The sequence below is a fragment of the Chrysochloris asiatica genome, unplaced genomic scaffold, assembly GCF_000296735.1.
Source record: "Chrysochloris asiatica unplaced genomic scaffold, ChrAsi1.0 scaffold00064, whole genome shotgun sequence".
NCBI classification, from domain to species: Eukaryota; Metazoa; Chordata; class Mammalia; order Afrosoricida; family Chrysochloridae; genus Chrysochloris; species Chrysochloris asiatica.
Genome location: NW_006408582.1, coordinates 4873381 through 4900942, shown reverse-complemented (window position 1 = coordinate 4900942; position 27562 = coordinate 4873381). Strand labels below are relative to the sequence as shown.

General features: G+C 38.7%; 1 protein-coding gene across 1 annotated transcript in view; it reads right to left on the bottom strand.

Annotated features, from left to right (window-relative positions):
• The window catches only part of KIF13B (kinesin family member 13B), a 294477-nt gene that overhangs the window by 216560 nt on the left and 50355 nt on the right, over positions 1-27562 (bottom strand). Inside the window, exon 3 of the mRNA XM_006864335.1 lies at positions 860-872. Coding sequence (XP_006864397.1) covers positions 860-872 — 13 coding nt within the window. The remainder of the gene's footprint in view (positions 1-859; positions 873-27562) is intronic.

Sequence of the window (27562 nt, the reverse complement as noted above, 5' to 3'; positions counted from 1 at the left end):
AACAAACTCAACGGCACATAATCAACTCCTCAATCAACTCCTCTCTCTCTCTCTCTATATATATATATATAGATAGATAGATAGATAGATACATATATACATACATTCTTGGGGTTTTTTGCTTGTTTGTTTGTTTTCAAAATCTGTGGTTGAATTCTTCATTCTCAATTATTGTTGCTAAAATATGCATAGGCATAATTGGTTGTGATTTTTGAATAATTTTTTTTAAATATTAGATTATGGTACTGATTTCTTTGTGTGTGTTTGATATATATACTATTTTTCAAAAAACTCCAAGAATGTAGATAAAAATATTGAATTTCCTGTAAAATTTTAAGTAACTTCAGAGGATGATCAGTCCTTGTGACCATTTCAGCACACTTATACATTTCCTAAGAGATACAGAAACTGGCTAACTTACAGAAGTTTTGCTACAATCTGGACTCTAGTACATTCCCTTGAGGAAGCTGTGGGCCAGAGCAGGTTTCTATTGGCATAAGAATGCATTCCCAGCTGTCTGTGGAGCCATGTGGATGAGTCTGCTCAGCACAGTTTTGACCACTGTTTTGGAACTACCAGTTTGAAGCCAATCTATGGTGAACAGCACAGCACAAAAGGAATTTGTGTTGCAGTTGCTAAGAGACTAAACAGCACTGGTCAAAGTACAAATACAACTTTTCCAAACACCTTCAGTCCCTTGTGTGCCCAGTAAATGGCTGTGGATTTATGAATATAGCCTGAGAGCTTCATTACATTTATAAAACTAACAAAACAAAAAAAAGGTTTTCATATTTGAGAAGAAAAATGCTAGGACTTCAAAAGTATTTACAAGCAACACATAATAATCCAAATCTCTTACCTTTGGCTGGCCCCTGAATTCCCAGGAGTCATCATTATTGGCATGAAAGAAAAGGAAGGGAAAGAGAAATTTTGTTTAGAAAATTCATTTTAAAAAGTAAAGTGATAATAAATATTATATAAATTTACATAAGAATGTAAAATATTATCTTTGAAACCAAATTGCAATTCAAAATAAAGAATAAATGAATGTGTATTAATTAGCAAGACAGGATACTCATTACAGAAAAATTATTTGTATGACACAGGTAGATGAAAGACTACCCAACACTGGATAATGTTAAGCACTAATATTTCTGCCAAACACATTTTTCTTATCCTTGTATAAAGTCTTACAAACATTAAATACACGCACATACACAAAATCGGACTGTGAACCTTAAGGTCAGCGGTTCGAAACTAGCAGCAGCTCCACGGGAGAAAGATGAGGCTTTCTACTCCCGTAAAGATTTACACCCTCGGAAACCCTGTACAGGGTCGCTATGGGTCGGAACCGACTCGACGGCACTTAACAACAACAACAACAACATACACAAAACTTTACTTTTTAATCACTGATTTCACTTTCAATAGTTTTCTCTGCTTTGTCTGTACAGGCCCTTCTACAAAAAATGAAATCACCTGGTTTTAAAAAGAAGGCTCAATACAAGGGTTTAAAAAAACGTTAAAGGAACAACTAATTTCTTGACAGTGAACTTACTCCTCTTCATTTATCCAGCTGGTTCTAACATGCCTCCCACCCTCTAAAACTGCCCTCCATACATCTGGCTTCAAATTTAGAGACAAGTTTTAAGAAAAGCACAAAGAACTCACATATACCCTTCATGCAAACGAACCACTGTTAACATGGTCACAACTGCTCTGTCATTCTGTGGGCTTCCTCCTTTTCCCTCTACACTTCTCATTTCTCTCCCTCTCCCTCATATATATGTTGTTGTTGTTAAGTGGCACTGTAAGACAAGCACTGGACTAATAACTACACACACACACATATATATATACATATATATGGAACTCTGATAGTATAGTGGTTACAAGTCGGGTTGCTAACCTCAAGGTCAACAGTTCAAAAGTACCAGCTGCTCTGCAGGAGAAATATGAGGCTTTCTGCTCCCATCAAGACTTACAGTCATAGAAACCCTATGCAGAGTAGCTATGAGTCAGGAACCGACTCCACGACACACTACAATTACCAATATATATACTAAAGATTCACCTCTGATGATGAAACAGTGGTGTACTAGTGGCTCACATCGCAACTTAAAACATTTTTTTTTTAAAGGGAATATGAAAGCTTGTTCACAGATGGGCAAAGTATATTGAAAAGCAAGGAGATTATGTCAGAAAATTATGTATTTGTCCTTTCTAAAAGTTGATTAAAATAAATTCTACAGCCAGAGTGCAGATACTTTTTGGCTCACTTTCATGTACATGTGTGTAGGTACATACATATATATTTTTTGCTGTTGTTGTTAAGTGCCGTGGAGTCGGTTCTGACTCATAGCAACCCTGTACAGGGTTTCCGAGGCTGTAAATCTTTACAGGACAGAAAGCCTCATCTTTTTCCCATGGAACAGCTAGTAGTTTCGAATTGCTGACCGTGAGATTAGCAGCCCGATTCATAACCACTACGCTACCAGAGCTCCTCACATATATATACATATACGTTGGTGTTAAGTGCTGTTGAGTCAGAGACCCTGTATAGGGTTTCCAAGGAGCCACTGATGGGTTTGAACTGATGACCTTGTGGGTTCAAAGTCTAGTGCTGATCCTACAGCGTCACACCAGAAGTATACACACACACAAACACACACACATGAGGCTTCAAGAAGTCCATAGAAAAATTTCATTCTTTCAATTCTATTTACATTAACTCTCTGAGCCGCCACCTCACCCCACCCTGCTCCACATATATATATTCACACATGTTGTTGCTTCGTGCAATCGAGTCGGTACTCATAGTGACCTTATACACAACAGAACAAAGCACTGCCCAATCGTGTGCCAATCTCACGTGCTTGAACCCATTGCTGCTGTCATTGTGCCAATCCATCTCATTGGGGTCTTTCACTTTTTCACTGGCCCTCCACTTTACCATACAAGATGTCCTTCTCCAGGGACTGGTTCCTCCTGATAATACATCCAAAGTATGAGAGACAAAGTCTGGCCATCCTGGCTTCTAAGGAGCATTCTGGTTATACTTCTTTCAACACAGATTTGCTTATCCTTGTGGCAGTCCAAGTTACTTTTAATATTTTCCTCTAATACCATAACTCAAATGCTTCAATTCTTCTATGTCTTCCTTATTCATTGTCCAACTTTCACATGCATATGTTGTTGTTGTTGTTGTTAGGTGTCATCGCGTCGGCACCGACTCATAGTGACCCTATGGCACAACAGAACGAAACACTTCCTGGTCCTGGGGCAACCTCACAATTGCTGCCATGCTTGAGCCCATTGATGCTGCCACTTTGCCAATCCATCTCGCTGGGGGTTGTCTTCTTTTTCTCTAACCACCCACTTTACACAAACATGATATCCTTCTCCAGTGATTGGTCCCTCCTGACAATATGTCCAAAATATGAGAGACAAAGTTTGGCCATCTGGCCTCCAAGTAGCACTCTGGCTGCACTTCTTCCAACACAGATCTGTTGGTTCTTTTGGCAGCCCATGGCATCATCAATATTCTCCTCCAACACCATAACTCAAAAGCATCAATTCTTCGACGGTGTTCCTTATTCACTGTCCAGCTTTCACATGCATATGAGGTTACTGAAAATACCATGGCTTGTGTCAGGTGCACCTTAGTCCTCAAGCTGACGTCTTTGCTCTTCAACACTTTAAAGAGGTCTTGAGCAACAGATTTGCCTAATACAAATGCGTTGTTTGATTTCATGAGTATTGATAGCTGATCCAAGAAGAATGAAGTCTTTGACAACTTCAGTCTTTTTTCCATTTATCGTGATGCTATTTATTGATACAGTTGTGAATATTGTTGTTTTCTTTACATTGAGGTGCAACCCATACAAAAGGCTGTGGTCTTTGAGCTTCATCAGTAAGTATTTTAAGTCCTCTTTGCTTTCAGCAAGCAAGGTTGGATATTCTGCATATCATAGATTGTTAAAAAGAGTCTTTCTCCAATCCTGATGCCACATTCGTCTTCATATATTCAAGCTTCTCGGATTTATCTGCTTAGCCTACAGATTGATTAAGTATGGAGAAGAAAACAACCTTGGCGCACACCTTTCCTGATTTTAAACCACTCAGTGTCCCCTTGTTCTGTTTGAACAACTGCCTCTTGGTTTACGTACAGGTTCCTCATGAGTACAATTAAGTGTTTCAGATTCTCTGCAATGTTGTCCATAGCTTGTTATGATCCACACAATCAATAGCCTTTGCATAGTCAATAAAGCACAAGTAAACAACTTTTTGATGTTCTCTGCTTTCAGCCAAGATCCATCTTAAGTCAGCACTGATATCCCTTGTTTCAGGTCCCACATTCATACATACACATACATTATTATTTACTGAACCATTTGAGAATAAGTTGCAAACAGGATGCTCCTTTAGCCCACACATTTCAATGTATGGTTCCTAAATACAAGGACATTCCTACACACAACCACAATACAATACCAAGTCAACTAATGTAATAATAATGGAAAGAACTTTTGAAACTGGGATAAAACAGGAATAATAACTGGAACTGCAGGACTAACTGGCCCTTCTCAGAAGATCCAAGTTCCAACCCAAACCTGAAACTATACATGGAAATAATCCTTTCTAATCATCCCTTAATAAACAACATTCTTATCAATGGAGAAAAGATTGACGTTGTCAAGGACATCATTCTTCTTGGATCAACTATCAACACTCATGGAAACAGCAGTCAGGAAATCAAACGACATATTGCATTAGGCAAATCTGCTGCACAAGACCTTTTTAAAGTGTTGAAGAGCAAAGATGTCAGCTTGAGGACTAAGGTGCACCTGACCCAAGCCATGGTATTTTCAATAACCTCATATGCATGCGAAAGCTGGACACTGAATAAGGAAGACCATAGAAGAATTGATGTTTCTGAGTTATGGTGTTGGAGGAGAATATTGACAATGCCATGGGCTGCCAAAAAAAACAATGGATCTGTTTTGGAAGAATTGCAGCCAGAGTGCTCCTTGGAGGCCAAGATGGCCAAACTGCATCTCTCATACTTTGGACATATTGTCAGGAGGGACCAGTCGCTGGAGAAGGATATCATGTTTGGTAAGGTGGAGGGTCAGAGAAAAAGGAAAACCCCCAACAAAATGGACTGGCCAAGTGGCAGCATCAATGGACTCAAGTGTGGCAACAGTGGTGAGGTTGGTCCAGGATCAGGCAGTGTTTCATTCTGCTGTGCATAAGGTCGCTATGAGTCAGTACCGACTTGATGGCACCTAAGAACACCACCAATCATCCCTCTGACTCCTGGTGTGGCACTGTAGGATTAACACTGGATTATAAACCACAAATTCTGCAGTTCAAATCTAACAGCTTCTCCTCGGAAACTCTATACAGAGTAGTTTTGAGTCAGAACCAACTAGAAGGCACTTAACAACAACAACAACAAATCATCCCTTTGTCACATAAGGTTTTCATCTAAAGTTAACTGAACACATGCATTTATATAAAATTATTTCAGATTGGAACACTAAAACTTCAAGGAAAGTCTTACAAATGAGAGGCACTTGTCTAATATGATTTTCGAAGAGTAGCCAACATGGCTAAGATATCAAAGAAAACAATTTATTTGGAACAAGAGATGTGGAAAAACTTTCTGACTGAAAGAGTTGTGAAATACTGGTAGATATTACTAACATAAACCACCATCTTTTTATAGGTCTTTAAAACAAAACAAAAATAAAAAATAAAAGATTCTGGTTAATTGCAGATAGCTTAATTATAAATCTAACTGGAGATAAGAAAAGAACCATCAGGTACGAAATGCCCACAATAGAGCAGGTACACTATACGCAATTAGGATCCCCATTTTAAAAATAACAAACTTAAAGCGCTGAAAAGTTACATGACCTGTCCTAAACACAACACTAAGAAATGATGGATCAAGGACTCAAGATTAGGTCTTATAACTCAAAAGATCATGTTGTTTCCCTAGCCCACACTGGGCAAAACAACCTTGTCAAGTTTCTTCTAGACCTAAGAATCTCTGACTCATATATTTACAACTGCTCCTGCTAACAGAAATATTTGCTAAAGTACTGATTTTTTCCATTCTGATTATTATCCAATAAAAATGCTACCGCTTAGTGCTTATTCCAGTGTAAGTTACTGTTTACTATATTTATTAACATGTAAATAGTATTTTATGAAAAAAAAAAACCAACAAGATGCTTAGTATGGTATGTCAAATTGAAATAAAAGTATTTTAATACAAATTAAAAATCAGCTCTTCCTAAGAAACGACCAACAAGTAAGAAATTCCATTATATATGACACATAGCAGAAGAATCAAAGGACTAACCTGACTTCAGAACATAATAATAAAAATAGAAACAAGCCAGTAAATTAATTACAGGGCTAAGTTTCCAGCTAGGGATGCTGGTGACTACAAAAATAAAGCTCAAGTAACCTGCACAGCTATGGGAAACCCAAAGATGTAATTACAGCTTTGAACAAAAATAAATAAGTTAATTAATTAAACAAAACCTTTTCAGGGTGTAGTTGTAATTCAATATGGCAATGCCTCACTTATCCCAAGGTCCCTTATTTAGAAACACTGGCTACCCAGAGCACAGTGGAGGTTTAAGAAGCAAAGGAAACCAATCCTGCCCAATTAGGAGTGATGTCACAAAGTACAAGCACTACAGCCTTCTTTTCTCAGCTAAATTGAACTAGTATTTTGTTTTCCTTAACTTTTCATTGTAAAATATTTCTTGTTTACAAAAAGTTATAAAAATAGTACAAAGAATTCCTGTATATCCTTCATTCGGTTGTCCCAAATATTAATGTCTTCCATAACTATTATTACAATGATTAAAACCAGGACACTAACATCAACACAAAATATAGTAAGTAATCCAAAGAAGACCTTATTCAAATGTCACCACTTTCCCCATTAATGTCCTTTCTCCGTTCCAGGATCCAATCCAAAATCACACATTGCATGTGGTTGTCAAGTATGCGCCATTCTGGGATAGCTCCCCAGTCTTTCTTTGGTTCTCATGTCTTTACTACTTCAATAGTAATCACTTGTTATCTTGTTGTTGTTATAAGTGTCATCAAGTCGTTTCCAATTCATAGAGATCCTGTATAGAGTTTCTGAGGAGCAGCTGGTGGGTTTAAACCGTCAAACTTTTGGTTAGCAGTCCAAGTACTTATCCTACAGTGCCACACCAGGATTCCTATCATCAAGAAGATTCCAACTAATGGTAACAACACACATGCTACAGAATTGTGTTCAATGGTTATTTTTCACCAGGCCTTTCTTTAGAGATGTCTCTGAATGAACACAAATCTAAAACCTTTAGGTTAACAGTGAAATGCTTTAACAATCTGCACCATCCAATTTTTTTAAGAGTACTGGCAGTGGTTGATCTTGCAGTCCAGAAGCGGAGGACCCTGAGACCATCAAGAGAGAAGAGCGGTATGCAGGACCCTATCCAGAGAAGCAGAAACTCCAGAGATGGAGGCAGAGACAATGACGTGGAAAGATTGAGCGACTAAGGACTCTGGACTCAAGGAGGAACAGGATTGTGTGCTAGTGGCCAGGGGGCAGGCTTGCAGGGTATATACCCTTTGGTTGTTTAAATGGTTATATATTCCTGAGTGCTTCGGTGTACATCCCCCGCAAAAAAAAAAAAGAGGGAATGGAAGCAAATGATGTTGAATGATGATGCATGGAGGGGATTGTAACCATTGAAATGAAATGAAGTATGATAGGATGAGTGTAAAACTGATGTTCTCCCATGTAAACTATCACTCAATTCACAATAATAATAATAAGAGTACTGGCCAGTACTTTTTGCAGAATGTTTCTCAATTTGAGTTTCTCTGAACCAGAAGGTCTGCAGTTCCAGTACACCAGCCATTCTGTAAGAAAGAGATGAGGCTTTCTGCTCCCATGAAGACTTCAAGCCTGGGAAACCCTTTATAGGGTGTCACACTATGAGTATAAGGAGCTCTGGTAGCATAGTCATTATGAATCAGACTGCTAAACTCAAGGTTGGCAGTTTGAAACTACCAGCTGTTCTGTGAGACAAAGATGAGGCTTTCTGCTCCCGTAAAGATTTACAGCCTCGGAAACCCTGTGCAGGGTCACTATGAGTTGGAACCGACTCCAGGGTACTTAACAACAACAACATGAGTAAAAACCAACTTGATGGCACAATGCTTCCTCATAACTAATTCCAGATTATATATCTTTGGCAAACATATCACAGACACAAATCTGTGCCATTCTTAGTACATCAGACCGGGAGGCACATGATGTTCAGATGTCTTATTATTAATGATGTCCATTTTGACCACTTGGTTAACATAATGACTACTAGGCTTCTCCACTGCAACATTACTATTTTTCCCTTTGTAATTAAGTAAGTATTTGGGGAGTGGAGGGTAGAAGGAGTAGATAAATACCAATACTGAATGCATTGATGATTGTTGCCTGCAACAATTACCAGTTTCTCAATGGTGATTTATAGTTAGAGGTGGATATCAATGTCTGAGCTTTTTAGGAAGAAGACAGTTTAGGAAACTACAAATAATGTGTTTGCATATTATTGGTTAAGAACTGTTTACCATGAGTAAGCTACTCTTTTTCATCCTTTTTATTGACCTAGTTTAGGGGTTTGTACTCACTTCTCATTGAAATAAATCACACCATAAAATAAGTCAAATTGCAATTTTTAGAATCCTAGAATATGAAAAAAAGTTAGTGATGATTTTATATCAGTTGATCCTCTTTAGAAAGTTTATTAATACTTATGACAATGACAAAAAATAAAATCTCTTGTTGGGTCAAACCACTCAGTATCAGATATGTATAAAACACAAAATAATGTCCTGTAAAATGATGGGTTATAAATCAATTACTACTGTTAACTACCAAAATTAAACATTAAATGTAAATACCATCTCTTTTAAATTTAAAGATTTTCTTTATGCTCCTATGGACCTTCTATTGGAATCATTTGTTTTAATAAGCTCTCTCTCCAACTGGCTCTACAACAGATGTATACATCACAAAGAGCTTATTCTGACAATCAACTACATAATGATATTGTTGCTTTTTCTGGCTCAGCTGGCAGTACCAGCAACCAAACAATAATGATCTGTATAATGACCTTTACTTTACTCTTTGTTACCCATCCCCAATGTATTTTCCAAATAAGAAATAAAGTTGACCTTACTAAAAATTTATAGACTGATTAACAATGGAAGCTTCTCAATCTTTGCTTAGCTAGCTAAATCTCTGTAAAAAGTACAAATATCACTAAAAGTCCTGTTCATTGTTTCTATGACATCTAAAACTCAGTTTTATTTAGTCTTTTATTATCTATAGATTACCAGGATGGTGGTACAAGTTACCCTGCTTGGCTACTAACAAAACAGTTGAAAATTCAAGTCCACCCCATAAGCACCTGGGAGGAAATGCCTGGCAATCTACATTCCAAAAGAAAAAACAGCCATAAAAATTTCACAGAGCATACTTCTACTCCTTCGTGCATGGGGGTCCATGTGTTAAAATCACCTTGATGGCAACAGGTTTGAGTTATTTTAGGTTTGGGGGCTTCAAGGGGGGAAAAAGGTGCATTATAAAGTATTTAGCACAATTACATTTACAATGATCAATAAATGTTAGATGTCACTATTATGGTGACAATGCACTATTGTCTTAGGGTTTAAGAAAAGGCTAGCAAGTTAGGAAAAACTGAAAATTTCCTGTGTATTACTAATTAAACACTGAGGAAACTTAACAAAGGTTTCCTCAGCTTTCTTGAGTGGAAATTCAATTTATTAGCATTCTCCACAATTATAAGAGATTAAACTGATCGGCAAAGATTGTTATGTTTATCCCATTCCTGAAATATCGTTTTCAACTTTGAAATGTCTCTTGTACTTGCTTTTTTTGCTTTTTACATTTATCAATTATTTCATTCACCAAGTATTTACTGAGAAGCACTAGCCTAGATACTAGAGCTACTACTGCACTGACCAACTCAGACAAAAATTCTACCTAAAAACATAAATTCTATTTCAAATGAATGATGACTATAACATAATGCTAATTTTCAAAGGGCAGCTCAAGAAGACAAAGTATATATATAATGAAATGTGCAAAGACCTGAAATTAGAAAAACAAAAAAGAAAGGAAGAGCAGGGTCAGCATTCCTCAAGATGAAAGAACTGAAGAAAAAAATCAAGCCCCAGCTTACAATACTGAAGGATTCTAAGAAGAAAATATTGAACAACACAGAGAAAGCACCAAAAGAAGATGAAAGGAATATACAGCCAGTCACTGTACTAAAAAGAATTGGTCAATGTTCTCCATTTCAAGAACAGATGGTACTGAAGGAAGAAGTACAAGCTACTCTGAAAACATTGGTGAAAAACAAGGCTCCAGAAAGTGATGGAATACAAACTGAAATGTTTCAACAAACTGATGTGCCTCTGGAGGTACTACTCACTTTTATCTATGCCAAGAAATCTGGAAGGCAGCCACCTGGCCAACCGACTAGAATAGATCCATTATTTGTGCCCATTCCAAAGAAAGATGACCCTACAGAATGTGGACATTATTGAACAATATCATTAACAGCACATGTAAGTAAAATTTTGTTGAAAGTAACCCAAAAACAGTTACAGCAGTAATAACCCAAAAAAACAGCTGCCAGAAATTCAGGCCAGATTCAGAAGAGGACATGGAATGAGAAATACCATTGCTGATATTATATGGATCTTGGCTGAAAGCAGAAAAATGTTTACTTGTGATGTACTGACAACTCAAAGGTATTCCACAGTGTGGATCCTAACAAATGATGAATAATATTATGAAGAATGGGTATTCCAAAACACTTAACGGTGCTCATGAGGAACCAGTACATAGACCATGAGGCAGTTGTTCAAACAAAACAAAGGGATACTGAATGGTTTAAAATCAAGAAAGATTATATCCTTTCACCATACTGACTCAAGATCAAATAATCTAAGAAGCTGGATTATATGAAGAAGGAAGACTCATGAATAACTTGTGATGTGCTGTTGACACAATCTTGCATGCTGAAAAAGAAGACTTGAAGCACTTGCTGGTGAAGCTCAAAGAATACAGTCTTCAGTATGGATTGTATACATCAATATACTGGGGGGAAAAAACACCCTCACAACTGAACCAATAAAATTATCATGACAAATGAAGAAAAGATTGAAGTTGTCAAGGATCTCATTTTACTTGGATCTACAATCAATACTCATAGAAGCAGCAACCATGAAAAACGGGGCATATTGAACTGGGAAAATCTACTGCAAAAGACCTCTTTAAAGTGCCAAAATTGTTATTTTGAGAACTAAGGTATGCCTGACACAACCCATGGTATTTTCAGTCGCCTCATATGTATATGAAAGCTGGACAATGAATACGGAAGAACTGAGGATTACTGATGCATTTGAATTATGCTGTTGGCAAATAATATTATAAGTACCATGAACTACCAGAACAAATAAATCTGTCTTGGAAGAAGTACAGTCTGAACGCTCCTTAGAAGCGAGGATGGTGAGACTTCATCTCACATACTTAGGACATATTATCAATAGGGGCCAGTCCCTGTACGAAGACTACCAAGGAAATAAACTTACACAATGACTGCAACAATGGGTTCAAACACAACAATAACTGTGAGAATAACACAAAACAGGGCCATGTTTCATTCCATTGTGCACAGGATCACTATGAGGCAATGCAGACTTGACAGCACCTAACAAGGCATCTTTTCTAAGAAAGTACTGTCACTATAATGCTTTATCCATGACTGCAAGCTCCTTGTGAATACAGAGCACGTCTCAGTCTTCTTTTTATTGCCCAGCATAAAAAGCAATGCTTATTGAAGTTTAATATGAGATGATGTTGTTGTTAAGTACCATGGAGTCGGTGCTGACTCATAGTGATCCTGCACAGGGTTTCGGAGGCTATAAATCTTTACGGAAGCAGAATGCCTCATCTTTCTCCCGTGGAACCGCTGGTAGTTTCGAACTGCTGACCTTGAGGTTAGCAGCCCAATTCGTAACCACTACGCTACCAGAGCTCCTTAATATGAGAGATGATAAGCTTATCCAAATTTTTCAGTTATTAACTCCATTAACTCCTAATATGAGATATCCCAAGTCTGTATAATTCTTCCATAATTCTTCCCAATACTCATCCAAAAAATATTTTATATTAAATATGTATAGTAGTGTATCTTTTTATTCAGACTATAGTTAAACAAAGGCAAAAAATGCTTCCAGAGATGGAGAAAAATAGCAGCCATGCTTTTCTCTACAAAAGAGTCTTAATGTTGTAACTGTAATATATGGTTTTATACCAAATGAGTTTGGTAATCTGTACCCCTCTAACAATCTTACATTTTGGGGAGAGTTTAAAGTAAAGGTTTACTAGAAACAGCCCTGAATAAATAAGGATTTCAACATGTACTGAGAGAATCAAAAACAATGACAATAAAAAGGCACAAATATTTGCCCTCAAGGGGCTCACAACCTAGCAAGAAACTTCAAACCATTAGAAAATCATATACTGGTATTTAACCTTCAAAAGATTCTAGGCCATTTTTATTACTGATTTTTGTGTATGTGTGATGGATGAATAATTAGTAAACTTTATACAAAAATGTGTTGAAATGACAAAATGTTAATAACTCTTTTTGGTATTTAATGGAGTTACTTAATGGTATCATATAATATTGACCCATCTAACCTAACACTTCCTCAGATGCTGGATAAAAGTGGTGCTGCTGAAACACATCTGTCCATTTGCATATTAGAAATGGTTTCTAAAGTCAGGAAAGAGATTAACAGTCTAAAAGTCATGTAAACAAAATACTATATTATAGTAAAAAAAAATAATACAACTGTTAAATTTTTAAGAAAGCAAATGAGATCTTCAGTCCATAGATGGGCCTCAAAAGGATCTGCACTGATCTGATGGTATGAATTTGTTGTTTGTTTCTGGGTAGCTGTCAAATTCTCAAAAGAGTCTATAACTCACAAAAGGTTAAGAAACAATGTTCTGGTGACACAATTCACTAAAAGCTATGAGGTTTCATGTTCTAGCCAAGTATTTGGCTTGAGAGACTACATAAACTCATTTAAGTGGCCAATGGCCAGACTGTGTATAACAACAAACTCTGACCTAGACAATCTGTAGTAACCAGTCCTGGAAACCAAACCACAATTTCTGTAACAACTGGCCCAGAACAGTCAGGTCTCCAACTCAAGGTCAACCAGACAAATTCAAATATACTATCCTAACCAGTCACATAAGATACCTTGGTTCCAATTAGCTCACTTCTGGCTTTCCCATACTTGGTGGTGGTGGTGGCTATGTGCCGTGCAGTCGGTTTTGACTCATAGCGACCCTGTACAGGGTTTCCAAGGCTGTAAATCTTTACAGGAACAGAACTGCTGGTAGTTTTGAACTGCCGACCCTGAAGTTAACAGCCCAATTTGTAACCACTATGCTACCAGAGTTCCTAACAACTGTTAATTACAGCACATAAGAAGCCTTCCCCCACCTTTTTCTTTCTTTCTTTCACTAAAAAGCTTTCCCATTCCCTGTCTGCCTTTGACTCTGCCAAACACAAGTGACAGTGGCAGACTCCATCGCTATAGCAAGTTCTCAATAATCAGCCTCTGTTTGTTCTTGTTTCTTTCCACAGGCTTATTAGCTAACATTTTAGATACTAAAGTGACTGAGGACTAAATATCAGCAGAATAAGAAAATGATGCTAACTTGCAAATTTGTATTTCTAAACTAAGGTAACTTCAAGAGTCTAAAAAGAATGACTGAAATACCCAGGAAAACCCAGGTGAGTGGCATCACAGGAAACTGAGTTTCAAGCGGGGAAAAGGTACATCATCAGTGTCAAACAGAAAGAGAAAGCAAATGAAGGACTCCACACCCACTGTCATGGAGTTGGTTCTGACTCCTAGCAAAAATAGTTCTGACTATTTTTGGGTTTCTGAGACTTTTATCTTTATGGGAACAAACAGCCTCATCTGTCTCCTACAGAGCATCTGGTTGGTTTGAACCATTGTCCTTGTGGTCAGCAGCCTAACACCTAACCCATAGTGTCACCCAGGCTCCATAAATGGAAGTCTGTTGTTGCTCCTGTGAGGTGCCATCAAGTCAGTTCTGACGCATAGTGACCTTATAAAGGATTCCAAAGGAGCAGCTTGTGGGTTTGAACTACTGACCTTACAATCTAGTGCTTATCCTACAGTGCCATACTAGGATTTAATGAAGGATTATAAGACTCCTGAACCGTGTCTCCCCATTTTGAAGCACGTTCACAATTCCCTTACTCTGCAGCTCACAGAGTCTTCCAACCTGCTTCTTGTTGCTAAGTTCTATCAAGTCAGTTCTGACTCATAGTGACCCATTATATAGGGTTTCTGAGGAGCAGCTGGTGAGTTTGAACTGCCAACCTTGAAGTTCAAACTGACCTTGAAGATGAAAAATTCAAGGAATGAGTTCTTTCTACCTTTTGGTAAATCCCATGTGGCATTGGTGACAAGTCACAGAGACCAATGCAAAGGGAGGTTAACACAATAGGACTTGGACTTGCAGCTATGGAAGGCCAATCAAAAAGCTGTTGTAATTACATTCCTTGAGTTCACCTCCCTGTGATTCTGGGAGACAATTCCTCACTCAGATTCTCCTAACCAAACAGGATGTAATTCAGTCAGATACCTGTCAGAAGAACTAACTCTATGGAACGTCTGTTTACTTATAGGCAGGGGCTTTACCTAAATGGTGACCCTCATGTCTACTCTGTGAACTAGCTCAAGTGCTGAAAAGGACTCAAGGTTAGCACCTTACTCAGGCCTTAGGAAGAAGAAAGTAAAGAGAACAGTAGTCAGACTACCACAGATCAAGAGATGAATAACAAATGCAATTGTTAATAGAGGGTAATCAACAGAAGAGGACAGAATCTAAAAATACCTAAAATCTAAAACTATCTGAAATAACTTGCTGTTAAATTCACAAAATCAGCATTCATTATTGTTGTTGTTAAGAGTCACTGAGTGACCCTGTATAAGGTTTTCAAGGAGCAGCTGGTGAGCCTGAACTGCCAATCTTGCAGTTCAAACTGACCTTGCAGTCTAGTGCATTAATCCACAACGCCACAGCAGGATTCATTATGCTTTCTTAAAATGTAAGTGCATTGTGCAGAATTATTATTTCTATTCCTTCTAATAACAATTGGAATTAGCATATAAAAATTTAAAAACAAACCACAAAGTGTATCACAGATAACAATTGTTTCCAACATGAGAAATCAGGAAGTAAAATTTGGTCTTAAAATATTTATTAAAATGAGATCCTGAAAGACATAGTTTCAACAAATTTCAACAAATGATACTGGTGAAGTTGGAAAAATGAAACAAGACCCACACCTCACATTATATACAAAAATAAACTCCACATGGATTAAAGACCTAAATGTAAACCTGGAACTATAAAGATCATCAGTGAGGGTCCTGTTTCCTGCTCAGCGCCACCATGGCTCGTGGTCCCAAGAAACATCTTAAGCGTGTGGCTGCCCCAAAGCATTGGATGCTGGACAAACTGATTGGTGTGTCTGCTCCACACCCATCCACTGGCCCCCACAAACTGAGAGAATGCCTCCCACTGATCATTTTCTTAAGGAACAGACTTAAGTATGCCCTGACAGGAGACGAAGTTAAAAAGATCTGTATGCAGCGGTGCATTAAGATTGATGGCAAAGTCTGAACTGATATAACATAACCTGCTGGTTTTATGGATGTTTTCAGCATTGACAAAACCGGCGAACATTTCCGTCTGGTCTATGACACCAAGAGTTGATTTGCTGTTTATCGTATTACACCTGAGGAGCCAAAGTACAAGTTGTGCAAAGTAAGAAAGATCTTTGTGGCACAAAAGGAATCCTTCATCTGGTGACCCATGATGCTCGTACCATACGCTACGCTGATCCCCTCATCAAGGTGAATGATACATTCGGATTGATTTGGAGACTGGAAAGATTACTGATTTCATCAAGTTTGACACTGGTAACCTGTGTATGGTGACTGGAGGTGCCAACCTGGGAAGAATTGGAATGATCACTAACAGAGAGAGACATCCTGGCTCTTTTGATGTGGTTCATGTGAAAGATGCCAATGGCAACAACTTTGTCACCTTACTTTTCAACATTTTCATTATTGGCAAGGGCAACAATCCATGGATTTCTCTTCCCCGAGGAAAAGGTATCCACATTACCATTGCTGAAAAGAGAGATAAGAGACTGGCTGTCACGCAGAGCAGTGGGTGCAATGTTCTCTAGGTGTTGTGAATGAACACATCTTTACATAAAGATATTAAACACACACACAAAAAAGATCATCGATGAAAATATAGGGACAAATTTAGAGACTCTAATATATGGCATAAATATACTGTCAAACATAACCAAAAACACACAAACAACAGAAGATAAAGTAGATGACTGGGACCTCCTAAAAATTAGACATTTACGTGCATCAAAAGATTTCACCAAGAGAGTAAAAGAAGAGCCCATAGACTCGGAAAAATTTTTTGAAATAACATTATCAGACAAGAAACTAATCTCTAAAATCCATAGAAAACTACAACACCTCTACAATAAAAAGACAAACAACTGAATTAAAAATAGGGTAGAAGTGCTTGAGATGCAAAGTATTTTCTCCCCTTTTGGTTTCTAACTCCAGGTCTTTGCACATTTCATTATAATACTTTATCTTCATAAGTCATCCTTTGAAATCTTTTTTTTCCCCACACAAGTGTTTTTTTGTTTTTTTCCTTCATTATTTCTTCCATCTGCTTTAGCTAATCTACATTCAAGTACAAGTTTTATATAGCTAATCTACATTCAAGTACAAGTTTTATATAGCTAATCTACATTCAAGTACAAGTTTTATAATCTCTTTTGACATTTGTTTAGTGTGTGTGTGTGTGTGTGTGTGTTTAATGTTTTACTGTGAAATATATGATAGTTTAAATGGGAGAACATTCGTTTTACATTCATCCTATCATATATCGTTTCATTGCTATGGTTACAATCCCCTCCATGCATCATCAACCAACCAAAGGGTATACCCTGCAAGCCGGCCCCCCGGTAGTCAGCACACAGTCCCTCTCCCTCTCTGTGCCTAAAGTCCCCAACAGTTCCAAATCTCCACGTCATCATCTCTGCCTCCATCTCAGGCATCACTGCTTCTCTGGGTAGGGTCCTGTTCTCCACTCTTTTGACATCCGTTTTGGTCTTTTCTTTCTTTCCTGTCTTTTTAATGCTCTTTTCTTTCTTCATGTATGATGTCCTTGATGTCATTCCTTATCTCACCTGGTCTTTAGTGCTCTATGTGTCAATCTATTCTTGAAACAGTTTCTAAATTCGATGTGATAACCTCAAGGGCAAACTTTGACTCTCAAAGACTTTTGTTTGAATTTTCCTCAGTTTCATTTTGAACTTGTATATAAGCTCTTGACTTTGCTCTGACTGATTTTACACATATGTAGTTGATTTGATCCCTATGTATTCCTCAATCTGGCAAGGTCCATGTGTGAAGTTGCCATTTATGTTGTTGAAAAATGGTATTTCCAATGAGTAAGTCACAGGTCTTGCAAAATTCTATCATGTGATCGTCAGTGTCCTTTTTATCACTAAGGCCATCTTTACCAAGCCTTCTTTGTTTCCAAATTTTGCATTCCAATCACCAGCAACTATCAATGCATCTTGATTGCATATTTGACTAACTTCAGGCTGAAGAAGTTAGTAGAAATCATTAATTTCTTCATCTTTGGCATTAATGTTGTTTTTATTAAGGGCTGTACAGTCAATTCCAGCTCATAGTCCAGTGCTTATTCTACAGCACCACACCAGGACTCCTTTGCTAATATAATACAATTCAAAATGAGAAGAAACAGCTGAAAATTACCATTAGTAATTGAAATGTAGCATGAAGAAAGTATGAATCAAGAAAACTGTGAAAGTTGTCAAAAATGAAATAGAATGCATGAAGGTTGATATTATAGGCATTAATGTGCTGAAATGGACTGGTATTGACCATTTTGAGTTAGGTAGTCACATGAGCTATTATACTGGGAATGACAAATTGATGAGGAATGCATCACATTCATTGTCAGAAAGAACATTTCAAGATCTATCCTGTAGCACAATTGTTGGTAACAGGATAATAGTCATATGCCTACAAGGAAAACCAGTGAATGCTAGTATTTAAATTTAGTCATCAACTACTAATGCCAAGGTGTCCTGGTGTGGAGCTGTAATATAAGCACTACGCTGCTAACCACAAGTTCAATTTCAAACCCACCAGCTGCTTCTTGAAAACCCTATACAGGTTCGCTATGAGTTAGAACAGATTCGACAGCACTTACAACAACAATATGCACTTGGAGTCCTGATGTGGCGCTGTAGGATAAGCACTGGACTGCAGGGTCGGTTTGAAATTCAAGGCTGATAGTTCAAATTCACCAGCCACTCCTTAGAAACCCTATACAGAGTCACTGTGAGTCAGAACCGACTTGACAGCACTTAGCAACAACAACAACAAATTACACACACTTCCCATTTCAAGCTCATGGGGATAGTATATCACTAATAAATCACATTCTTGTTCTTCATCCAAAGAAATCTCATAACCTAGTACAAATGTAAGGAGCTCTGGGAGTGTAGTGGTTACGAATCGGGCTGCTAATCTCACGGTCAGCAGTTCGAAACTACCAGCTTTTCCATGAGAGAAAGATGAGGCTTTCTGCTCCTGTAAAGATTTACAGCTTCGGAAACACTATACAAGGTTGCTATGAGTCAGAGCCTACGCCACATCACATAACAACAACAACAACAGTACAAATGTGTACATACTAGGGGATTTAGTAACAAAAATCATAAAAATATTAAAACAATGCTAAAAAAATGCTAAATATGTCTGAGAACAAAGACATCTGGAAAAGATTATTTTAAATCTTTACAAAAATAAATATAGCAAAAATTTCTACTTAAACCTCCAAATCAAACTTACAATCTGTATTCTTTTTAATCACTTGCAATTATACTACACTGTCTTCTCCCAGAGACTAACTTGGATTTACCTGCTACATCCGGCAGACCTAAATATTCTGTCACTATTCTACTACGGGTGAAGCTGAAATTAAGATAACAAAAGCCTCCCTCACTGTCACTATACTGTTATAGCAGGCTATTTCTTTTGGGGACAGGGGGGAGAACAAGCAATTTGTTTTTGTTTACCTTATGACAGCATTACCTGTAACTATACCAAATAAGTTTTATTTCACCCAATACATGCCACTTTTTCCATCATTTCTACATTTGCAAATATTGACTTTAATATTTACAAAATCAATTAGGCAAAGGAATAATTTGTTGTTGAGTGCAAGCAAAATAAATATGTTGTTATTGTTGTTGTTGTTAAGTGCCGTCAACTCGGTTCCTGCTCACAGCAACTCTGTAGAGAGTTTCCAAAGAGTGACTAGTGAGCTTGAACTGCCGACCTTGCAGTTCAAACTGACCTTGGAGTACAGTGCATTAACCCACAGCACCACACCAACCTTACTAATTCTGAGAGAGGAAGAAAAGAATCAAGATATCAAAAGAGGAACAATGCTTAAAGACTGAGGTCAGTAGTAGGAAATTGCAAAATTTTAATACCTTGAAAAACCAGAGCTTTGGAGACTGGTATTTAGCATCAAGAACAAGACCTGAACCAGGTAGACCCAAACCAAGGAAATCCTTATATGAGACCAAAAAAAAAAAAAAACCTCTGAAATATATCAACCAACACATTGCACCTCAGATTATCTTACAGTTTGTGTGAATTAGCCAATAGTTGGCTACTAGGGTGGGAATGGGAAAGGTAGGCAGTTCAAATTCATTAGCTGCTCCTCAAAAACCCTATTCAGGATAGCTATGAGTCAGAACCGACTCAAAGGCACTTAACAATAATAACAAATCTGTGATTTAGTACTTTACTCCTCTTCCCAGTCCTACCTGAGTACAGCCTCGGAAACCCTGTAGAGGGGTTGCTATGAGTCAGAACCGACTCCACGGCACATAACAACAACAACAACCTTGCAGTTCAAACTGACTTTGCGGTCCAGTGCACTATGCCACAGCGCCACACTCCACAAAAGGCTGAGAACAGTTAAAACCTTCACATTTTGTTCAGAGTTGTTGTTAAGTGCCGTTAAATTGGTTATGATCAATAGCAGCCATGTATACGGTTTCCAAGGAACATCCGATGGGTTTGAATTACGAACCATGTGGTTAGCAGTTTGGTACTTATCCTACAGGACCACACCAGGACTCCCTGTTATGAGTGGTAGTGGTGGCGTGCCACTGAGTTGGTTCCGATCCACAGTGACCCTGCACAGGGTTTCTGAGGCTGTAAATCTTTACAGAAGCAGAAAGCCTCATCTTTCTCCTGTGCAATGGCTGGTAGATTTGAACTGCTAATCTTGCAATAAGCAGCAAGCACTATGCTACCAGGGCTCTTTCTGTTAAGAGTAGCACCTCTAATATCTTATGAAAATACATGGTTTTAAAGGTATAAATAGCCTAACATATTCAAAATATATTTTTGTCTTGTTTAAACAGATTTATTGAGGTATTTATGCAATTATCTAGTTTTAGAATATTTCCATCACCCCAAAAAGTTCCCTCATACTTTAATGCAGTCAACCCCAGCTCCTGCAACCACTAATTATGTTCTGCTTTTTGTCTTTTGTGGACATTTCATATAAATGGAATAATACAATGCGTGATCTGTGGCATCTGGCTTCTTTCACTCAGCATGCTTTTGGGGATCGTCCATGTTGTAGAATGTAATCAATACTTTGTTCCTTTTTATTGCTGAAAAATCTTTTGTTTATCCATTTATCAGTTGGTGGATATCTGAATTAGTTCCAGTTTGGAGGTATTATGAATAACGCTGTTATAAATAACCAAGAGGAAATCTTTGTGTTAACATCTGTCTTCATTTCTCTGGAATAGATAACCTAAGAGCAGTATGGTCAGGACATTTGGTTAGTATATATTTAACATTTTTGGAAATAGCCAAATTGTTTTCCAAAGTGTATGTGTTGTCTTACATTCCCATCAGCAACACAAAAGAGTTATGGTTGGCATGTATCTTCACCATCGCTTACTTTTGTCTGTTATTGTGATTTGACTATAGTCATTCAAGTGGGTATGTTGTTGTGGTAGCTCATCACAGTTTTAATCTATATTTCTCTAATGACCAAAGATTTCTCTAGGAAATACTGTTAACTGAGGGTACATGGAGGGGATTAAAATCATTGTAATGAAACAAGGTGTAAAATTTGTTGAATGTAAAACTAATGATCTGCCCTGTAAACTTTCACTCAATCCACAATACAAAGCTTAAAAAACAGATTTTTCTAATGACAAAAGATGTAAAGTGTCTTCTAAAATGTGTTTATACATCATTTTAGAGTACAGAAAATTCTCACAAGCTACTTTCTATTCACATTATTAGACTATTGTAAGGATTGACTTGCACCTGGCCAAACCTAGACCTCTTTCATACTGTCATACTATACTCTCTAGACCATTTCTAACTATTATTTCCTTCTGAGCAGCTGGCTTATATGAAGAAGAAAATGGCATGAGGATTGGATAACAACCTGAGATATATAGATGATACAAACTTGCTTGCATGTAAAGAGGACTTAAACTAATTACCAATAAAGACCAAAGACTACAGCCTTCAGTATGGGTTGCACTTCAGTGTAAAGAAAATGAAAATTCTCATAACTGGAACAATAAATGTTGTTGTTGTTAGGTGCCATTGAGTCAGCTCCAACTCATTGCGACTGTATGAACAACAGAATGAAACACTGCCCAGTCTCATGATATAAACAGAGACTGAAGTTTCCAAAGACGTCATCTTACTTGAATCTACAACCAATGCTCATGGAAGCAGCAATCAAGACATCAATTGACATACTGTATTGGGCAAATCTGTTGCAAAAAACCTCTTTAAAAATGTTGAAGAGCAAAGATGTCAGTTTGAGGACTAAGATGTACCTGACCCAAGCCAAGGTATTTTCAATTGCCTCAAATGCATGTTACAGCTGAATTAGGAAGACCTTAGAAGAACTGATGCGTTTGAATTATGGTGTTAGTGAACAATACTGAAAGTACTATGGGCTGCCAGAAGAACGAAGTACAGCCAGAATGCTCCTTAGAAGCGATGGCAAAACTTATCATATACTTTGGACATGTTGTCAGGAGAGACCAGATTCTGAAAAAGGCCATCATGCTAGGTAAAGTGAAGAGGCGATGTAAAAGAGGAAGACCCCAAAGAGACACATTAATACAGTGGCAGCAACAATGGGCTCAAATATAACAACTGTGAAGAGGGTGCAGAACTGGGCAATTTTGTTCTGTTGTACATAGGGGGTCACTATGAGTAGGAATTGATTCAACAGCACCTCTCATCATCAACAACAACAATGTTATTTCCTTCATAAAAACCTCTTTAACCACACCCATGCTCTTTCACAGTCTTATTTAGATATTTGTTTTTATTTCCCTTGGATACCTAAGAACAGAATGACTGGGTCAGGTGATGAGTAATTGTTGTTGTTGTTGTTGTTGTTGTTGTTAGGTATCATCGAGTCAGTTCTGACCCATAGTGACCCTGTATAGGGTTACATTATATTTAATAGTTATTTTAACGTCCATATGTGCAAAACTGCCCATTTGAAATTCAGGTCAGCCTTTTTTTGGACTAAGTTCAATCTGTATAAATTTACTTTAGTATATTATATTTGATTAGCAACATTTATGTTAGATGACTCAAAACATCCACCTGACCCATTATACTAAGTAACCTGTTCCATTAGGTCTCAAGTTTATAACAATTTAAGCATATACAACAGACGGCAGTATGGATATAACATTTGAAGTCCTCAAGAAGTTTACAATCTAGTTGATGAGATAAATAATTAGATAATTCAAGATATTGTTTACATGATACTGTAGTGCTCTGGTAGCATAGTGGCTACAAGTCAGGCTGCTAACCTGATGGTCAGCAGTTCGAAACTACCAGCCATTCCCTGGGAGAAAGATGAAGCTTTCTGCTCCTGTAAAGATTTATAGCCTCGGAAATCCTATCCTGGGTCACTATGAGTTGGAACTGACTCCATGGCACACAGCTACCACGGTGTAGGGAAAAGAAGTCTGAACTTGGAGTTTGACAACCTTCAGTCCAGTTTCTACTTTGTCTTGCATTAGCTTTGTGATCCCAGGTAGTCACTTTAACATAATCAAACCTCTCTACTACTTCAGAAGTAAAGTAGGATTACTATCTACCTAACCTACTTCACACTGTTATGTAACACTGTGGTGTGGTGGATAAAACATGGCTTGGGAGCTCAACAGACAGGTTCAAATCTAGATTCAGTAGATGTTTTCATTCTAACTGAATCCAAGCAATGTTCTAAATACACTTGATGTATTATTTTTATTTAATTTTCACAACAGCCAAAGACTTGATCTTTTTATAAACCTCATTTTATAAATAAGGAAACTGAGTTCAAAAAGATTTAGTAACTTGCTAAAGGTCAATAATTAAATAATAGATTAGGGATTTAAACCAAGGCAGAAGGAGTCTTTAATTCTAAGCAATAATACCCTAAAAAATTCAGGTGGCATTGAGGGTTAGGGCAACTAACCATCAGGTCGGTCATTCAAACCCCACCAGTCACTCCATAGGAAAAGAATGAGGATGTTTGCTCCTGTTGAGATTTATAGTCTCAGAAACCTTATGTCGAAGTGCTATGAGTTGGAATTAACTTGGCAGTGGGTGGGCAAGATATACCCTTAAGAAAAGCCAAAATCAAAGTGTGTAAGTCTTAAACAGACCAGCCTGGAGCAGCTAGAGGAACAGAAGATACTTCTTGAAAGAAAGACCAGCAGGAAATATCAAAAACAGAAACGGCAGTCTGATTGGCTACCGAAAGAACAAGCAAGTTGTTTGTCAGGGAGCCATCAAGGCAAGCAATCAAGTCCCTTCAGGACAAACCCCCTTCCAAGACTGAAACTCAAAAGGAATACACGAGCAGGCAGGTAAGCTTGCTGGTGACCACACTGGTCTACTGATGAGTGGAAGTGGGAAAGAACAGCAATGAAGATGTGGGCTTAGTATGACCACATTAAATAGACTGTCTTCAACCTGGAGTATGGTGAGACCTGGTTGGCCCGAAGTGTGGTGAGACCTGGGTACTCCTGAGTGTTGCAGACCATGTAAGCCTGGTCAGAGGTTCGAGGCCCTATAGGCCCAAGTGTAACAGATCTAGCCACTTGGCAGTTAATAGCAAATTGTTTTTCATCTTAGTGTTCAGTTATATTTATTAATTCCAAACATGAGCCTTTAATGTCCACAGATAAATGTAGTGTTTCCCTAAAGCCGAGACTGTGAAGGTTGCAAGGTCAAGCCTTCCTCCAAAGGATTAACTAAAAATATCTTAACTACTTCACAGTTTTTTGTTCTACAGACAAAAAAGCCATCTTCCCTAAATATGTCCCAAGTGTTAGCTTTTCAGCCAAGTTCCTGAAAACCTGGCTCAGGAAGCCGAAACAGAGGGACTCCACCCAAGCCTTTTGTCCTTCCCTTTCACCTTGCCCCAGTTGAGCTCAGGGGCTATAGCTATGTTAATTGAGCCTGAGAAACCAAGTTGCTGGCCTGGGATTCGAACCAGCGACGTACGATGTAAAGTTACCTGAATGTCTGGAAAATTACTGATGTCAGCTGTACCTTGTCTTAGTTCCTCCCAGCTTGGTGTGAAGCTCCTCCCCTAAATAAAACAGAGGCCCAGGCCAGCCCAGGTGTGCATTACAGGTTGGATGGCATGCAGTAAAGATTGCAGGGCAGTGAGTTGCTGCCTGCAGAGGCCACGATGCCTGTAGTCCCAAGTCTGCCCACCAGTGATGCATCCACCCTGGTTTCGGGGTGCCTCATTGTCCCCCTCCTTCTGTCTGTCTGTGTATTCTTTTGCTATCTCTATCGTCGCTGGATCTCCCCTCCTTGTGAACCAAACACTCGTGAACAACACAACTATGTCAAGGACAGTCCCCGACACCTGAGCCTATGGAAAAGGATATAGTCACAGAGGGCTAGAGTTGAGAATGAAGCGCCCAGATGATATAAAGTGAGGGGAAGTGCACAAGAACACCCAAACTTGCAGATAGTATCCATTTGACCTTGCTTCAATGGCTGGATGATCAGAACTCTACTAGAGGAACATAAAAAAGAAATTTTTTTAATAAAGAAAATATGTGTAAATCGCTACAATCTGATGAAACTGACCAATACTTACAGATGTAGTAGCTTAAAATACCAACCAAGAGGGAAGGAATCTTCACAGTAAGGATCATTCTCATCCCCTTTGTACACAGGGTTGATGGAGATGAGCAAACTTAGACAGTGGCTACCTAAAATGGGAGGGCTACATGCGGAGCCTTTGCATTGCACAAGACCATAGGTGGAATCCTGAACCCCATCCAGAATCTTCTGAGGTGGAAAATTAAAGAACAGAAGATACTTTGTGAAAGAAAGACCGGCAGGAAAAATCAAAAACAATAACGGCAGTCTGATTACTACTATAAGAACAAGCAAGCTGTTTGCCTGGGGGCCATCAGGGTAAGTGATCAGGTCCCCTCAGAGCAAATCCCCTTCCAAGACTAAGACTCAAGGGGAATACACGAGCAGGCATGTTGTCTGCCTGGTGATCACGTTGGTCACCATTGAGGGGAAGAGGGGGAAAAACAGAAATGAAGTTGGGAGCTAAGTCTGACCACATTCAGTAGACTCCTGTGAACCCAGGTGGAGACCTGGTTGGCCTGGTATGGCAAGACCCGGGGACTCCTGGGCCCAGAGGAAGTGACATGGCCACAAAGGATTTGAGTAGAGAGTGAAGCGTCCAGATGATACGAAGTGAGGGGAGATGCACAAGAATACCCATACTTGCAGATAAGACCCACTTGACCTAGCTTCAATGGCTGAATGATCAGAACTCAACTAGAAGAAGAAACAAAAGGAAAACACAAGAGTAACCCACTATAATTCGATGAACTTTACCTATACTTATGGATGTAGTAGCTCAAAAAAAGGGAACAAATCTTTACAGCGAGGATCACTCCCAACCCCTCAGTACACACGGTTGACAGTGATGGGCAACATAGACATTGGCTACCCAAAATGGGGATACAAAGGCAAGAAGTGACTGGCTTACAAGCTTTCAAGAGGGAGCCTAGTTCCAGGCAGGGCAGGAGAAGGTAGAATCTCCACTGAATGGGTTCCAATTTGTTGGGACAGGGCTAATGAAAGGAGATGGGGATAAGACTCTTGTGGTACAACAGTGAATAATTGCTATCAGGACTGACTGTGAGGGTTGGAAATGTAAAGGTAGATATTTTGTAACAAAAGGAGGGGATACGGCTAGAGGGAGAAGGGAGACTGCTGGCATGAGAAATGTTTTAAAGAAGATAAACAATCAAACAAAAGCCCAAGTCTCTTCGATTGATTTTGCAGTCCAGGAAAAGAAGTCCTGGGACCATCAAGGGAGAAGAGCGGAGTGCAGGACCCTACCCAGAGAAGCACTAATATCACAAATGGAGGCAGAGATGATGACGTGGACAGATGGAGCGGCTGGGGACACTGGACTCAGGGAGGGAGAGGGGCTGTGTGCTGACGGCTGGGGGGCAAGGCCTGTGGGGTGTACCCTTTGGTTGTTTGATGGAGCATGGAGGGGATTGTAATCATTGCAATGAAACGAAATAGGATAGGATGAATGTAAAACTGATGTTCTGCCATGTAAACCCACATAATTCACAATAAAAACTTAAATTAAAAAAAAAAAAAAATGGGAGGGCTACAAAGTCACACAGTGACTGGCATACAAGTTTTCAAGAGGGAGTTTAGTTTCAGAGTGTGAAGGGTAAGATGGTAGAATCCCCACTGAGTGGTTTTCATCCTGGCCAGACAGATCTGGTGAAAGGTGATGGGGATAGGACTCTTATGATTCAACAGTGAGTAATTGTTAACATGACTAATTGCGATTGTCGCAACTGTAAAGGTAGAAAGAAGTTTTGTAGCAAAAAGGGGGGAGTAGTTGATCTTATAGTCCAGGAACGGAAGGACTCTGGGACCGACCATCAAGGGAGAAGAGTGGGAGCAAACTGTGGGACCCTATCCAGAGAAGTGGCAACACCAGAGATGGAGGCAGAGATGATGACGTGGAGAGATGGAGAGGCTGAGGACTCTAGACTCATGGAGGGAGAGGGGCTGTGTGCTGGTGGCCGGGGGTCAGGGTAGGCTTGCAGGATGTACCCTTTGATTGTTTGAATGATTGTATGTTCTTGAGTGTTTTGGTGTACAT